The sequence below is a fragment of the Muntiacus reevesi genome, chromosome 16 (genome assembly GCF_963930625.1).
Source record: "Muntiacus reevesi chromosome 16, mMunRee1.1, whole genome shotgun sequence".
In the NCBI taxonomy this organism is placed as follows: domain Eukaryota; kingdom Metazoa; phylum Chordata; class Mammalia; order Artiodactyla; family Cervidae; genus Muntiacus; species Muntiacus reevesi.
In genome coordinates, this window is record NC_089264.1 from 16,138,802 (window position 1) to 16,156,166 (window position 17,365).

Below are 17,365 nucleotides of genomic sequence, written 5' to 3' on the forward strand. Positions count from 1 at the left end.
TAGGAATTTATCCTAAGAGAATGACCAGAGATGTGTAAAATATTTACATACCAAAACATCTATGCAAAAATTGAAGATTGAGTACAATCCATTCTAAATTACAGCTCTCCCATATTAAAGGCTTTGGGAAAATTACTTAACCTTTCTGAGCTTCAGTTTCCTCATCTGTAGACTGTGGATACTAACACCTTTCTCATTTGTCTTGAGAACTCAATAGGATAATGCATGTAAAGTGTTGTGTGCACTCATCAAAAGCACAGTCATAGCAATAATTTTAAAATATACCCTACCTATCCTTCAGGACTTGACCCAGGTCTCAGCCAAAAGAAGTCAGTCCAGTTGAAAAGCCTGTGGAGTTTCTTCTTCTCTCACATATGACTTTACATTATTCCTTAACTCTAAACTATTTTGTTCATGTGGATCTTATCTTACTAGAGCACTGGCCCCTGAGGGCGGTGACCATGATCACCCTTCCCAGCTCTATAAATATAGCAAAAACTGTAATACCTACATGTCTCATACTGTGACAAGGACTTTTTATTTTAAGTTCTGAAACCAGTACTATAATTTTCTCCATTTTGTAGGGGAAACTGAGGCTTTCAGAACTTAACTAATTTTCCCCAAAACACAGACCTGGTAGGTAACAGAGCCAGAATTAAAGCAGAGAATGTCAAATTACAAAACCTGGTGCTTAGTCATTTTGCCATGCTTCTTCCTAGTAGATCTTAAAAAGTCACTGCTGAATGAAGACTATGTCAGTGCCTATGGCAAGGCTTAATGATGGCCCTTATCAATTCCCTTTAAAGGTCTTTGTATTTACCAACGTAGGTGTCTGACAGTCATTTACCAAACCATTTCCTCATCTATAAAAATGTGGATGAAAATGCAAGCACTATATAGTTGTTTTGATTTTTAAATAAGATGATCCATGTTGAGGTTAATACAATGCTAGTTCAGTTCAGTTGCTCAGTCGTGTCCGACTCTTTGCGACCCCATCAATCACAGCACGCCAGGCCTCCCTGTCCATCACCAACTCCCGGAGTTTACCCAAACTCATGTCCATCAAGTCGATGTTGCCATCCAGCCATCTCATCCTCTGTCGTCCCCTTCTCCTCCTGGCCCCAACCCCTCCCAGCATCAGGGTCTTTTCCAATGAGTCAACTCTTCGCATGAGGTGGCCAAAGTATTGGAGTTTCAGCTTCAGCATCAGTCCTTCCAATGAACACCCAGGACTGATCTCCTTTAGGATGGACTAGTTGAATCTCCTTGCAGTCTAAGGGACTCTCAAGAGTCTTCTCCAACACCACCATTCAAATGCATCAATTCTTTGGTGCTCAGCTTTCTTTGTAGTCCAACTCTCACATCCGTACATGACCACTGGAAATACCATAGCCTTGACTAGACGGACCTTTGTTGGCAAAGTAATGTCTCTGTTTTTTAACATGCTATCTAGGTTGGTCATAACTTTCCTTCCAAGGAGTAAGCGTCTTTTAATTTCATGGCTGCAATCACCATCTGTAGTGATTTTGGAGCCCCCAAAATTTGGAAAACTCAGCAGTGGCCACAGGACTAGAAAAGGTCAGTTTTCATTCCAATCCCAAGAAAGGCAATGCCAAAGAATGCTCAAACTACCACACAATTGCACTCATCTCACACGCTAGTAAAGTAATGCTCAAAATTCTCCAAGCCAGGCTTCAGCAAATGTTCAAGCTGGTTTTAGAAAAGGCAGAGGAACCAGAGATCAAATTGCCAACATCCCCTGGATCATTGAAAAAGCAAGAGAGTGCCAGAAAAACATCTATTTCTGCTTCATTGACTATGCCAAAGCCTTTGACTGTATGGATCACAACAAACTGTGGAAAATTCTGAAAGACATGGGAATACCAGACCACCTTACCTGCCTCTTGAGAAACCTATATGCAGGTCAGGAAGCAACAGTTAGAACTGGACATGGAACAACAGACTGGTTCCAAATAGGAAAAGGAGTACGTCAAGGTTGTGTATTGTCACCTGCTTATTTAACTTATATGAAGAGTACATCATGAGAAACGCTGGGCTGGAAGAAGCACAAGCTGAAATCAAGATTGCCAGGAGAAATATCAGTAACTTCAGATATGCAGATGACACCACCCTTATGGCAGAAAATGAAGAACTAAAAAGCCTCTTGATGAAAGTGAAAGAGGAGAGTGAAAAAGTTGGCTTTAAGCTCAACGTTTAGAAAACTAAGATCATGGCATCTAGTCCCATCACTTCATGGGAAATAGATGGAGAAACAGTGGAAACAGTGTCAGACTTTATTTTGGGGGACTCCAAAAAAATACAGTGCTAAGTATGTAGTAAATAAATAGTAACTTTCTACTTTTTGATTTTATTCACCTCACTCATTGATCTACAGGGACCAGTTGGGGGAAGATGGGTCACCATTTACTTATTTTGTGATTTGTGGCAGGGCGAACGTGGGGAGGCAGGGCCTCCTGGACGAGGGGACCGAGGGGAGCCTGGAGCCCCTGGACCAAAGGTCAGTTATTCTCACACTGGAAAACAACATTCTCAGTTTGGAAATGCATACCACTTACTTTTAGAACATGCAAGTAAAATAAAATTATTCAAGGGGTATTCAAACAACCCCAAATCACAAATAATTCATGAAATGCATACCAATTTGTTATCTTCTAAAAGGGGTTTTACTGTTCAACTTTTCCAGTTTACTCTGTTCTATTCAGTCAACAAATTTAATAACACATCTAAATGTCAGTGGGGAGGGACTGTCACATTAACACATTACCACTCTAGGCATATTAAAACCTACTGAGTCCAGTGATTCAGACTCTGCACTTTCACTGCAGAGGGCACAGGTTCAACCCCTGTCAGGGAACTAAGATCCCACAGGCTGAGAGGCATGGCCAAAAACAAAAAAATCCCTGCATTTAAAAATACATATGTAAAACAAAAATAAACAAGCAAACAGAAACCTACTGAGGGAATATATGGATCCAGACTGTGTTAGTTTCCATGGTAACTTGACGGTGTGTAACACCTTGAAAATATGAGAACTAAGGATTTATTTGACTATTTAATCTATTCCTCTAAACTTCCTGCAAACTATGTGGTAACACTTTATTTTAATAGCCCATCCTAGAGACATGGGAAATGACCTCCTCTTTGATGAAAAGGAAATTTATAAGCAAACACTTTTGAGACTACTGAGAATTATCTAGAGAACTCTTCCCATCCGCCAATGGGTGGTCAGTCTTTAGAATTATGATGACGTGAAGGTTGGTGAAGAGACCAGGGGGTGTGAACTAATGATGTGGTGATAATGCTTACGTTCAGTGTTGCAGCAGTTTACATTATATAGAGCCACATATTAAGGCAGTTAAAATAAAGTGTTTCCATTTTTCTCCATTATTCTGAGTCACTGCTAATTTCTTTTTTCTATTCTTATCTCCCTCTATCATCTTCTCTTTTCCATCGTCATATTCTTCTATAATAGGGGAAACAAGGTGAATCAGGAACTAGAGGCCCGAAAGGGTCAAAGGTCAGTAACCGGGTAACCATTTTAACATAACACGAGGCCGTCAAGAGCTGTGCCTTTTCCTCAGGAAAGTCATATTTTGGATTAAACTCTTTCGCACACTGGGATTGCCGTAATTTCATCCTTATGATAATATCTCAGGACAGTTGGTTTGTTTCATCTTGTTTTTGTGTTCCTGTGCTTCAGACCATTCTTTAAGAGAAAATGTACTTCCTGTTTCATAAATATAGCTTATTTGGAAAAAATTAAGTACTTTACTTAGTTTACATTATGTGCAATATAATATTTTTTTTTATTTCCTGGCTATCTTTGTGATAAATGTTCAAATATAGTTTGCTTTTAAGTCAGTTGATTCCCTTCATTGCATTAAAATTTCACCACCAATGGAAATTCTCTCCTTTATCATGTTCTTATAGAACCTGTAATAATCTGTATACTATTAGCAGAATCATGTTATTATGGGGAAAGCAGAAAACAGATATAATTCTCCATTCAAGCAAATTTAATTATTATGGTCAGTGTTACTAGCATATTGTGGATAGAAAAATTCATAATCCTTTTTACTGCTTATCTTCACTGGTCCTTATTCCAGTTTATAAGGATATGTAGAAAGATACAGAAAAATGCTTTGAATCCTATTTAGTAAAAGGGCTCTGTAAATTTTAGGCTATTTCAAAGAACTCTCAGTTCTACACAGGTTCAAATATCTCCTCCAAATTTTCTGTTGAGATTTCTGAGACTTTCTGAAGTGTTCTTAGTGATGTATTTTGCAATTTGAGGCTTAGGTGATTCCTGGTGTCTGACAGGGGTAGGGGTGAGGTGGCAAAAACACTGTAAATGGACATTTAAAGACTTTTCTTATTACACTGGGAAAAAGAGAGAGAGCCAGGTTTGCCCAGCTCTTGACCTTCAACCTGGCCACCCTGGTCGAACAGGCTGCTGTCCTCTTCAGCACTTCCTAAGTAGAAAAGTTTTCCTTAGATCCTTATCATCAGAGGGAGACCCACCGGGAGGCCTTTCCCTCCTAAATCTCCCAACACTGAGCTCCCGGTTGATCTCTCTTCCTTCCTTGTCCTGATTATCTACACTTTTTCTTCTTAGAGAACAGATAACCTATTAACTGGTTGGCTCTTTTACCCCTTGCACCAAATCTCTTCACATAAAAGCAAGAACATGGCTCAATCTGAGAGATTAAAGCTTAACTTTAGGTGTCTTAGAAGCCACTTGCTCTGCCTTTGAAGGCCCCTAATAAACAAGTTACTGTATGTATTATCGTTTCAAGATACTCTGCCATCTGAAGGGGGAAATTTAATTCACTTTAAGGGGCATCTTAAAGAAGCGTTTGCCATGTCAGGGGTTATTGTATTTCATGTTGCTATTTGACATTTCCAAAGTTCATATTAAAGGTGCCACTGAATGATAGTAAATACTTGAATTTAAATCCTTGGATTAAATACTTGGATATCAAATCCTTGGATTTGAGATATTTGGGGACTGTTGGCCTCACTACTAACTAACGAGGTTCTTTTTCTCTTTTCACTGGGGAAAGGGCGATCGTGGAGACAAAGGGGACTCTGGAGCCCTGGGACCAAGGGTGAGTGTGTCTCATCTACAGCTTTGGCCTCCAACAAGTCTAGATTTGAAGTGTGTGTCTATGTGGCTTTTCACAAGGCACTTGGATTAATAATACCCAATAATAGCACAGGAGGTAGACTACTGTGATTATTCCTGCTACTCCTCCCTTTCTCCCTATTTTTTATTGTAGTCACTAGGAGCACTGAGTCTGTAAATTTGGACACATGAGATAAGCTCCACAAGAAGTTGTAAAGAGCTCTGTCTACTTTCCCTCTGCTAAATGAGCAGTAGCAAACCCACAGCCATCTAACAATAGAACTTTCCACTTTTCAATTAACTCAATTATAAAGAAAGAAATAGTCCAAATTTTCAGAACCTTTTTAAAACACAAAGAATTAGGACATAACTAATGGAAATTAAGTGGCAGAGCTACTGAGTAGGGTAGACATCTTAAAAATATCTGTTCCCTCCATATATATATATTCAAATATATATATGCATACGTATTTATTCCCTGCTTGATTCAATTTTAATGGAGTGCTATTCCTGTTGGAAAAGCAAGCATTTCCTATAGTATAATGTTCTTTCTTCTTAAAGAATGAGGAAGTGGTCTTTGTGGTGTGGATGAGAAAGATGTCAGGGGTTGCTTTAATAAATATAGATAAAGCCAGCAAAATTTTGTCAGTCAAATCAGATTAGCCTACATATAAGAATTTTCAGAGAGCAGTTTTTGATATTGAATCTTTTTTCTTTTTTATCTGATTTAATATCTTTAACATACCATGGAAGTAGTTTGCCTGCTTTGAAATAAGGACAAACTTTGAACATGATTTATTTATTTTAACATGTATTTGGGCCTCAATCGAGAATTGATGGTCAGAGAGAGCATGCATGTTACTATTCCTGTTTCTGCCACAGTCCCTTCTGCATCCTAGCCTAATGTTCTCTTGGTTTATTTTTACATAGGGTCCACCTGGTCAGAAGGGAGATCCAGGAGCCACCGAGATCATAGACTACAATGGCAACCTCCACGAAGCCTTGCAGGCAAGTGGCTGCTCCCCATCCTGACACAGACAGGGACACCGATGAAACCCGTGTAATGTGTGGAAATATCACCTTCCACCTGCCTCAGATCTCAGAGTGTTCTACCACTCAAAGCACACCTTCTCTTTCATCTCTTGAACCCAGCTTCTCCTCCTTGGCCCGGCTTATCCTCTTTATTTCCTAGTGTTTTTCAGTCCTTCCTTTTATTTTCCTTCTACCACCAGACATATTTAGTTTTATCTGGTTTAACTTACATTGGTTTTGCTAATCTTTGTCTCCTGTCTTGAAAAGTGAACTTAGCAAAACCATTAAGAGCCCTGTGGCTCTGGAGTTGGAGCTGCCTGGGTTCAGGTCTCTTGCTTATTAAGTGCATGAGCTAGAGCAAGTTATTTAGTTCTCCGTGAAATGAGGACAATAATAGTATCTGCCTCAAAACATAAATAGGGTTTTTGGGAGAAGTAGATGGCTAAATACTTGGAAACGTGCCTGGCACAAAGTCCCCTATAGTTGCTTCTTAATACTGCTACTTTGCAGTTCTTTTTCTTTCATCAAGTAAAAACACATAGAGGGTAGTCAAGAGGGTTACTCTTCTGATTTTCCTAAATTATCACTATTTTGGTGACCCCAGTCTGTTCAGAACCCTCGGTGACCCCTTTGCCTACTCTATCAAGTCTAAGCGTCTCCATCTGATGTTTAAGGCCCTATAATCCTGTCTTTTCTATACAGATGTTTTTATTTCTCCACAACATAGTTATCATATCTATAAAAATTGCTCTTTTCCTGGTTCATCTTTTTCCTTTCATTCATCCATCTAAATCCCCTTCAACTGTTCACTGCTGCCACCCAGACGAATTCCTCCTCTGAATCCTTTGAAATATTAGCAGTCAGGACCCAGTAGTTTAACATTTAACTATTCTCCCAAATCCCCTAATTTACTTTAGTCCTGCCTCTTACCAAATTGTAAATTACTTGTTGATGGAAAACTTGTTGTGTGGTTATTTTGACTCCTACAATGTGTCCAACCCAGGTCTGGGAATGTAAATATTAAATAAAGTTATTGGTTGAATTAGTGATTATACTTAGTTCATAAGCACAATCCATTTCTCTGCTTGAAAGTCAAATTAGTTGTTTTAAATATTTTCCATTTTGTACTTGCTTGAATTTTTTTCCATCTATGTGATTTCACTAGCATTATCAAATTATGGCAGATCTGCTACACTTCCGTGTCCTTTGTTACAACTGTCATTTTTAACCAGTAAAGCATTTATTACATAGCTTTTACAGAATCTATCTTCAGCTAAGCCTATTTTTCATTTCTTTTTCTTCTGGTAAAGCACAAAGAAAAGCATGCTTACTGCTTGGAGAAGCATCCCTTGGGCAGTGTGTTCAGCCAACAGCCTGCATGACTGTTCCTCACCACAAGTGGATTAGACTCAAGCAGTAGATTCTGGGCTCCTGTCAGGTTCTAGAACCTGCTTTCTAAAATTGCCCCCTGTTCCCCAGAAGTTGCTATCTGCATGTATAAAGAAAGAAAAGAACAGGAGGTTTTGGTTACCTACTATGCTGTCAAGAGTTCTTACTTATAAAATGTAGGGACACATTTTCAACTTTCTGAACAATACTGTCAGTTTCCCTTGAACTGCTTCCAGTGGCACCATGATTATTTTAACTACCTTTAAGAGGTATCCATTCTCTTATCTTCCAAGATATGCTCCAATATTTTTGACCATGGCCATTTTATGGAAAAATTGTGGGAGAGTTTTAAAGCCTTTCCATGAACAGAGCTTGGCATGAAGCAGACTACCCTTAGTCTAAAACCAAAATCTGCTTTGATTTGCCCTCTGTTATTAACTAGGAGTGTCCCTTTGGGGAAATCGCAAAATGTCTATATTTCATTGATCTGATCTGTAAAATGAGAATGTTTCTAAATGGATCTTTTTTAAGATCCATAAAGTCTAATATTATGCATAGAGTTTTTTTTTTTTTAGGAGCTGATTATACTTTGTTGATGTGCCTGAATACACTGTACTTTTTAAAAAAATCTAACAACACCTACATCTTGATATGAAAGGAGAGATGTGCACTCACTTTCTTTTTTCACCTTGAGTTCTATGTGACTGTAAACCAGTCAGTATCCATCACAAGCAACTAGTTCATGTTTGTATCTCAATCCTCAGTCAGTCGGTTCAGTCTCTCAGTTGTGTCCGACTCTTTGTGACCCCATGGACTGCAGCACACTAGGCTTTCCTGTCCATCACCAACTCGTGGAGCTTTCTCAAACTCATGGCCATCGAGTCGGTGATGCCATCCAACCCTGTCATCCTCTGTCACCCCATTCTCCTCTTGCCTTCAATCTTTCCCAGCATCAGGGTCTTTTCCAATGAGTCAGTTCTTCACATCAGGTGGGCAAAGTATTGGAGCTTCAGCTTCAGCATCAGTCCTTTCAATGAATATTCAGGACTGTTTATTGTTACCTCTATTGAAAATTGTTACAGGCATACCTCCTTTTATTGTGCTTCACTTTAATGCAATTTGAAGATACTGCACTTTTTTTTTTTTTTTTTTACAAATTGAAAGTTTATGGCAACCCTGTGCCAAGCAAGTCTATTGACTCCTTCTTTCCAGTAGCATTTACTCACTACATGTTTTTCTGCCACATTTTGGTAATTCTCACAATATTGCAAATTTGTTGATTTTGATTATATTTGTTGTGGTGATCTGTGATTTTTTTTCCCTGGCCCCGCCACATGGCTTGCAGGATCTTAGTTCCCTGACCAAGGATCAAACCCCAGCCCACTGGACCACCAGGGAATTCCTTGTGATCAGTGATCTTTGATGTTACGGTTGCAAAAAGATTATGACTCTCTGAACATTCTGATGATAGTTAGCATTTTTTAGTGTTAAAGCATTTTTATTGAAGTATAGTTAATGTACAATATTACATAAGTTACAGATGAGCAATATACTGATTTGTCATTTTCAAAGGTTATAGTTATAAAATATTGGCTATTGTACAATATATCCTTGAGCTATAAAGTATTTTTCAATTAGGGTATGTATATTGTTCTTTAGACATAATGCTATTGCACACTTAATAGACCACATTACAGTTTAAACATAACTTTTACTTACACTGGGAAATCAAAAATTTGTATGACTTGCTTTATTGCAACATTCACTTTATTTCAGTGGTCTGAAACCCTAACCCACAATATCTCCAAGGTATGCCTGTATTTACATGGACATTTGTTGTAAGTCATTTATTTTTTTTAAGGTGATTATGTTTTCACAATTAGCAGCAAAACCTTTTCATTTAAAAGCTCTTAAAAGCTCTAACTCAAACTTTTAAAATTTCTCAACACCATATAAACTAAACCTGTTCTCTAGGGTAAATCAGACGTGATTTTAAGCTTGCTTCATTATAAGACATGAAAGAAAATAACCTTTAATCCTAAAGAGATTCACATTAGCATCTCAGAGAGTAAATCACCCAGCATCTTGCTAGCCTTCAACCAATTTACAGCTTTTCTATCTCATGCCTTCCATTTCACATCGCAGCTCAGTAGAGAATGACATGACTTTCTCCATCACTACCCAAAATTCTGGTTTTCAAATTATTACTGAAGTTCAGCAGAGAACCATGCTGAGTTTATGTCCTGTTAACTTAGAGGAACCACATACAAGAAATCCAAAGTGAGCCAACATATTTGCAAAGTCCCTGAGTGTCTACATACTGGTTCTTCAGGATGGCAGTAAAAATTATGTTTTCGAGAAGTTAGCTTAGTTTTCTGTCATTTGTTCTTCTGTTAACTGGGTGGAAACCACCCTGTATAATTTTTAGGTCTCACAGATATAGTTATTTAACAAAGTCATTTAAGCCCCATCTGTTCAATAGTTCAGTTTCCAATAATAATATTCTTTCATTTATGCAATTCACTATAAAACATGTTGTTATCCTTAAAAAAAAAAAAAGACAAACTAGTTTTGCTTTTAGGTGGAAAATAAAGCATGTATGGCACAGATTGGAAAACTTCTGAGAGTTCAAATTTTAAACTACCCCGCTTTCTAAGCTTTTCTGGATTCACTTTCTAGTTTAAAAAAAAAAAAAAAGAATTTTTAGTTGGAAGGCTATGGCAAAGAAATTATTTCTGCTCAGTAATTTTCTAATAGCCTTTAAAAAAATGACTCATCTATATATAGGAGCTGAGAAGTAGCTTTCTCATAACCATAAATTCAACTCTTGCTCCAGGTGAATCCTTTAATAAGTGGTATCTTATGTTACATATATATGATGGTATAAAAATCTGGACCTTGATTTTTTTATAACTTTGCCCCCAGTTTGTGGCCATTTTGCCTTTTACCTTAAAAGCACTGGGTTGTTTTTTCCTACCCTATTCTCTATGAAGCTGTATTGACTATAACCGATTTTACCATAGAATACAAACTTGAACCATCTCTACATGTCCATAAATACATTGTTTCTAAGAAATGATGACACTATATCACTAAAAACTCAAGGGTCTGAAGTGAGATAGATGGATAATGTTAAAATTATTTTTTACAACACAATAAAAACAGCACCTTGAATTAGATCATGGAATGGAGTAACGGTTGGTGATGGACAGGGAAGCCTGGCACGCTGCAGTCCATGGGGTCACAAAGAGTCGGACACAACTGAGCCACTGAGCTGATGGAGTAGTGGAAGACAAAGGGATGGATAGTCTGACTGATATTCAGAAGTTCACATGTAATTGGACAGTGTTTTTTTTCTCGGACCAGAGCTCCTAATAGAAAATGTTCTCCCCTCTAAAATCCCATAAAAGTGGCACAGACCTTCAGGGGGCAGCTAAGCCCGAGCACCACTAATACTGTCCATGCTCCGCAACAAGAGAAGTCTCCGCAGTGAGAAGCCTCAACTAGCAAGTAGCCCCTGGTTGCTGCAACTAGAGAGCCTGTGCAACAATGAAGACCAAGCTCAGTCAAAAATAAAGAATTTTTAAGAAAAAAAGCTTTTTTTAAATCATCAAAAAAGAAAAGGCCTTACAGAAGTTTTTGTATAACACTTAGACTTGAAAATCTTAATGCAAAAACATTTCCTGGATTAGGAATTGGCTGTTTTAGTGATTCACACTTTGAGAGAACATATTTTGACACAGTAGTCAAGCCCTTTGCTTTCAGAAACAAGGTGAATCCCATGTCAGTTCTTATCTTAGTCATGTCACAAACACACACACACACACACACACACACACTTAAGCTAATGATAATGCAACAAACAAGATACAATCTAAAAGACAAAAGCATGACTTATACAGTTAGATATTTCATTTTCTCTAATCAAGGTGCCCTAGAAACAGAGCTTTTATGAATAGCAAAGCTTCTTAGCTCACAGTTATGCTGACAAGCCACAGGTGCATACTATTTTACTTCATAATTTAAGTCAAGTGAATTAAAATTTTGACATTTTTCTTTCTCCTTTATCCACAGGGTTTTAAATAAAATCCTAAAAATAATTTGTAAAAAGAATCTTTACAATCTATGGTATTCGTTCAAAAATAGGATGATATGTTCTCAGTTCCTTGTCAGTTCTTACCAAAAGATAATCCAAAAGTTGATTATTTCAGAAATGTATCACTGTACTTTGGCACGCAATTAGGTAACTGTCTTTATCAATACATTTTCCCAACAGAGGATTACCACCTTAACAGTCACGGTAACTCCTATTGCATGATTTCTGTGGTTTGTGACTTTGTATTCAGTGTTGATGCATGCTGGTCATAATGGTACTAATGTAGCCACTGTTTTTATCTGATAGTTAATATGTTTTCTTATGTCAATAACCTTTTACAACATTTGCCCCAATTGAATCACTTTGTCTGCTTAGTTAAAAAAAAAAGTCAAGAAAAAATTTATTGCTGTTTTTCTTAAAAGTCTTTGGCCTTATCTCAATAATACAGCTTTGTTCTTTAGTGTTTGGAAAATTAAAGCATTTGTGGCGGGTGGGAGAAGTGTTTCTAGAAACAGAGGAAATATTAGGACGTTAATTCAACCCTGAAAGATGAATGTGGAACAGGGCAGCAATGATTTTACATTATTTTACAAATCAGCTTGAGAGCATTATTTTAACCCAAATATGGTGGGGTTTTTTTGCATATATGTAGGTAGTTTTTATAATTCTGTAACCAGTGAAATGTTTCCTCTTTGCAAATCAATACTGGAGGATATTTGATTATGATAGAAATTAGGGAAGTGTGTCGTGTGCTTATTATTTAAAGCATACATTTTAATACAGATAGTTGCTATCTTTTAAAACTTTGTCTTTTCTGGATTTAGGGTCCCCCTGGACCACCTGGACCTCAAGGACTACAAGGGCCAAAGGTTATTCTTTGTTTTATTTGTTTCCATTTACTACATATGGTGCAGAGAATCCATATTAAATATATGTGTCTTTGAAAATCAATCTTACGAAATACTGGAGGAGCTGAGATCAGCAATATTGCTTAAGAGAGCTGAAAATAGAAACTGAGTTCTGGACTGAAGGAAGAGGAATCAGAAAAAAGTAAAAATCAAGAAAGAAGTGAAATAAATAGAAATGGCATTAAATTTAGAAGGAGAACACTCAGAAAAACAGTATTAAACAAAAGAGAAATAAGTTTTACAGAAATGGTAAGTGTAGAGAAATACCTAATGTGGTATATGGAAAAAAGGCAAAAAAAAGGCAAATGTTTAAATAGAGAAGGAGTGAAGGAAGATTTGCTCTGACATTAAAAAAGATCTTTATCTTCAATTCTTTTGTAATAAAAAGAACAAGAAAAGCTTCAGCATGACACATTCACAAATGATAATTTTAGAAACCATTTTCAGTCATGTTTACAACACTGTATACTGTATATATATTCAATTGTTCTGCCATTTAAACTTCATCTAATAAAACATACCAACTATAAACAGAAGGAACAAAATTACTTCATTATATCAAAAATTTGTTAGTAGCATTAGCTTTTCCTCTCCAAACTAAAGCTTATTCAACCGTGCTCAATCAGTTAACACATGACCAGCAATTCTGTCTTTTCAGGACTGAACTACATATGTTGAAATATGACTTTGTCATTGGGTTTTTTGTAGGTGATTCAAATGGTGTCAAAATCCATCTTTTGTTTATGCCTCTTAAGGCAGTTTATTTGCAAAATCTATCACACACACACAAATGCACACACCAGTTTTTGTACTTTTCTCTTTCAAGATACTTAAAAAGAGAAAACTAGCACATAGAAACAATTATTTTTCTATTAGTAAAAGAAACATGGAGTAAAATATTACTAAGATCCTTGCCTATGTGGGATATATTTAGAACACAGACTCTAATTTCAAACAGATTTCATGTATAACATTAATGTAAGTTTGGGAATTTTTTTACATTCTGGTCCCTAAGAGATATAACACAAAAAAATGACCCGATAATATACAGCTTATGTTCTTGGTAAACAAGTTGGCCTGGATCCCTATTCTTTATTTTTTTTCTAGATTTGAACATTTAACATAATTCACTAAATTTACACACACACAAAATTAAACTTTCTGGTTTAAATTACATAATTTATTTAAAATATTAATAGTATAGATTGTAATTTTTGTAATATAGATTATTTCAGTTATTTTAGAGACAAGAAAGATTTTTTAAAGAAATAGAACTTAAATAGTATGTGCATCTAGAGGCTCCTTAAAGAGATGGTGACAATCATGACATACAGAATGGTTTATATCATTAAATTAAAATAGTCTATCTCTTCTTTGATAAAACAAATTAATGAACTGCAATCCCATTGCAGTATTTGATATGCTATGCAAAAGTCGTTGGATCCCTGTTCTTTAATATCTTGGTGAGCTAGACTAGAAAATCTAAAAGAAAATCTGCAGATTCCTTTTTTCTCTTTGTAGAGTCAACCAAGGTCTGAGTTTTTGCTTTATCCCCTCACTTGACTAAGTCTCCAGAAGCAAAATTGTCCTCAATGCTAAATGTGTGCCTTATTCTGTACAAACTTCAAAAAACTTGAGACTTGACTCTTTATAGCTCAGAGGCCAGCTGAAGCCCAAAAGGACTTGACCCAAAAGAGGCAAGAAGGACTACCTAGTCAAGAAATCTATGTTGTTAAAACGTACATCCCCTGTGCTTTATAATTCAACTGTTATTGATTTATTAATCATATCAATCAATACTTAATTGGTGGACCTCTATTCCATGATAAGTACTAATACCTAGTAAAGATAGGAGGATATAGTAAGGAGTTTCAACAAGGAGCTCTCAGTTCAAGGATGGAGAAAGGAAAGTAAAGGCACAGTTATTAGTAAATAGAGTAAGTGCATTGGGTAAGAAGCATATAGGAAGTGTGCTCTCTGTCTTGGGGTCAAGAATGACTTTGAACTGAAAGTGAAAGGCAACAGAAATTGGCCAAATGAATGTCTAGACAAGTGGGGTGGGGACGGGGTTAGTCATCCTCCTTTACCTCTTACCTGCTACCCTTCCCACCTTGCTGGCACTCTGGCCCACCTCATAGACCTGACAATGATCTTGGAATTGGGATCCTGGGTTAGCTGATACTGTCTTTGATGCTTTCCATGAGTTCCCCTTGAGAAAGTTGGGATAATTGGAGTGAGATGTGCCTATGACCTGGAGTCAGCAAATGCAGTGTGAGTCAAATATAATACTCATTCCGGCTCAGGACTCAGAGCCTCAGACTGAATGTGAACCAAGTCAATTAGTATTTCTCCTTCCTTTATCAAACAAGGACTGTTTGACTTCTTATATATCAAATGTGCAAGCTAAGTTGCTTCAGTAGTGTCTGACTCTCTGCAACCCTGTGGACTGTGGCCCGCCTGGTTCCTCTGGTCATGGAATTCTCCAGGCAAGAATACTGGAGTGGATTGCTATGCTCTCCTCCAGGGGATCTTCCCAACCCAGGGATCGAACCCCCATCTCTATGTCTCCTGCATTGGCAGGTGGGTTCTTTACCACTAGCGCCACCTGGGAAGACCTATATATCAAATTACTTTACAAACTATATTTGGTGGGTGAAGAATAAATAATTCATGAATTGTATTTTTCTTTTAAACATTTGTGAGTCACATTTTGAAAGGAAAAGCGTAGCAACCATTATCCAACCCAGAGTGCTGACAGATATTCAGATTGCATGAAACTAGGGCTTAACCAGTTGCATCCAACCTCAGCAGACTTATTTGTGGCAGAATAAACTTTGCCACTACCACAAAGAGCAGGAAATCTAGAATTTAAAGGGAAAAAAAAAGTTTTTTTCTTTTTTTCATTTGTTTGTCATGCCTTCCTTTAACATTTGGAAGAATCAAATTCCACACTATGACCAAACAGCTCTTAAAGTTTTTACCAGGGGAAGAAGCTCCAACCATTTCAATATTGTGGTTTATAACATCACCAAACAAGTCTTTCTAGAAAAACAGCCTCAAGTCAGCTCCCTTGGAAATCTGTCTGTGAGGCAAGCCATTCACTCACTCCAAAGAACTGGTTTTACAAAGTTTCTATGGTGTGGAAATCAGAGTTATTTATAATGGGATCTACCTAAATGACCCATTGATATAATATCTTGTCTTTGCAAAGAATTTAGTTGTTCAGTATGTTTCTGATTGAAAGGTGACTGGACATTTGTTGGTTGAGTAAATCTCTAGCACATTGTTTAAATTTGTTTTTAATGGAACATCTTCAGTTAAGAAAAATAAATCCATATATCTGAAGTTTGTCAAGGGTTCTAATAAATCATACTATGAATAGTAACTTTAGTTCATTCCTAGCATAGTATAGGAAATTGAATTGATCCCAAAGTAATTTTCTATGGATTAAGATATTATCTGATTTATTATGTCCTTCAGTGAGGCTTATCTGGAAATAGCACATTCACAATCATTATGAATTTGTATTCACTGTTCAAACAAGGCCAGGCAAAATATTATAAATGTATGTGCCCTTGCTCATTATTTTTTCTTAAGTTAACTGCTATGTTTTTGCTCTTTTCTCAAATTTGAATATAAGAGACATCATACAGATTTTTTAAGGAGAAAAAAATTAACTAATTGAGGCATATAGGTTGTAGCTATAGGATATGCTCTGCCATCAAATGATAGCAATTTTTTTAACCTGAATCTCACATGAGGGGATAAATTTTTTTTTAATGCTGGATCTTAATTAGCTATGGATAAATATTATTATACATAATATTCAAAAAATGTTATTTCACTTCGTGTAATGATGTGGTATGATATAATAACATATTCAAGTTATGATGCCTTTGCTGAAAGGTAAATTGTACTGTTACCAACTAGCATCATTTTTTGCATCATTTTTAGTGTAGTATGCTACCGATAATAAATAAGAAGCTAGCCATTAATTTTTATCTTAACAGGGAGAGCCAGGATCCCCGGGAGTCCCAGGAGTTGATGGAGAGCAGGTAATTTTCAAAGCTACATACTGTCATTTAAAGCATCATTATTAATTATCTTTTATTATAGGTTTGAAGACATTGTTGATATATAATATTCTCTTTTTTTTACCTTCTGTTCTAGAGACTACATTAGCTTTAAAAAGCAATTAGTTTTAAAGTAGACATTGCTTTTCTTTGTAGAAACATACCAGTTATAGGATACCTTAGATTTATCCTAATAACTCCGATCAATCTACCAATGACATATCCATGAATTTTTATTAGACTTGTAAGATCATTACCAATTTAGTAAGAATTATCTAATTCTTATCAGTTAATACAAATTAATTTAAGATTTAAGTCTGTGACCATAGTTTCTACAAAATTAGATATTGCTTACACATGTTATTGCGATATTGTTGTATTTTCCCAAATAAAGATTACACCTAATTTTCTAGATCATTAGAGAAGACAGAAACAAACAGGACACTTGTAGTTTTATAGAATATGACAGTATCTCTGAGGGTTTCCCCCTAACACAGAGATTGGCAAACATTCTCTGTGAAGGACCAGAGAGTAAATGTTTTAGGCTTTACAGACCATATACATTCTCTATCAAATTTTTAAATTTTATTTTAAACATCCAGCCTGTACAAAAACAATTCCTGAGCTGAATTTGGCCCTATGCCATGGTTTGCTCACCCCTGAAAGAAATGAATCTGACCAGGCGAATGTGGACAATATCCAATATTCAGAGAGTCTAATC

The 17,365-nt window shown here is 36.5% G+C and overlaps 1 protein-coding gene across 1 annotated transcript in view; it reads left to right on the forward strand.

Annotated features, from left to right (window-relative positions):
- The window catches only part of COL25A1 (collagen type XXV alpha 1 chain), a 502,107-nt gene that overhangs the window by 449,444 nt on the left and 35,298 nt on the right, over positions 1–17,365 (forward strand). Inside the window, exons 20-26 of the mRNA XM_065907544.1 lie at positions 2,450–2,518; positions 3,494–3,538; positions 5,085–5,129; positions 6,077–6,154; positions 11,844–11,867; positions 12,488–12,532; positions 16,582–16,626. Coding sequence (XP_065763616.1) covers positions 2,450–2,518; positions 3,494–3,538; positions 5,085–5,129; positions 6,077–6,154; positions 11,844–11,867; positions 12,488–12,532; positions 16,582–16,626 — 351 coding nt within the window. The remainder of the gene's footprint in view (positions 1–2,449; positions 2,519–3,493; positions 3,539–5,084; positions 5,130–6,076; positions 6,155–11,843; positions 11,868–12,487; positions 12,533–16,581; positions 16,627–17,365) is intronic.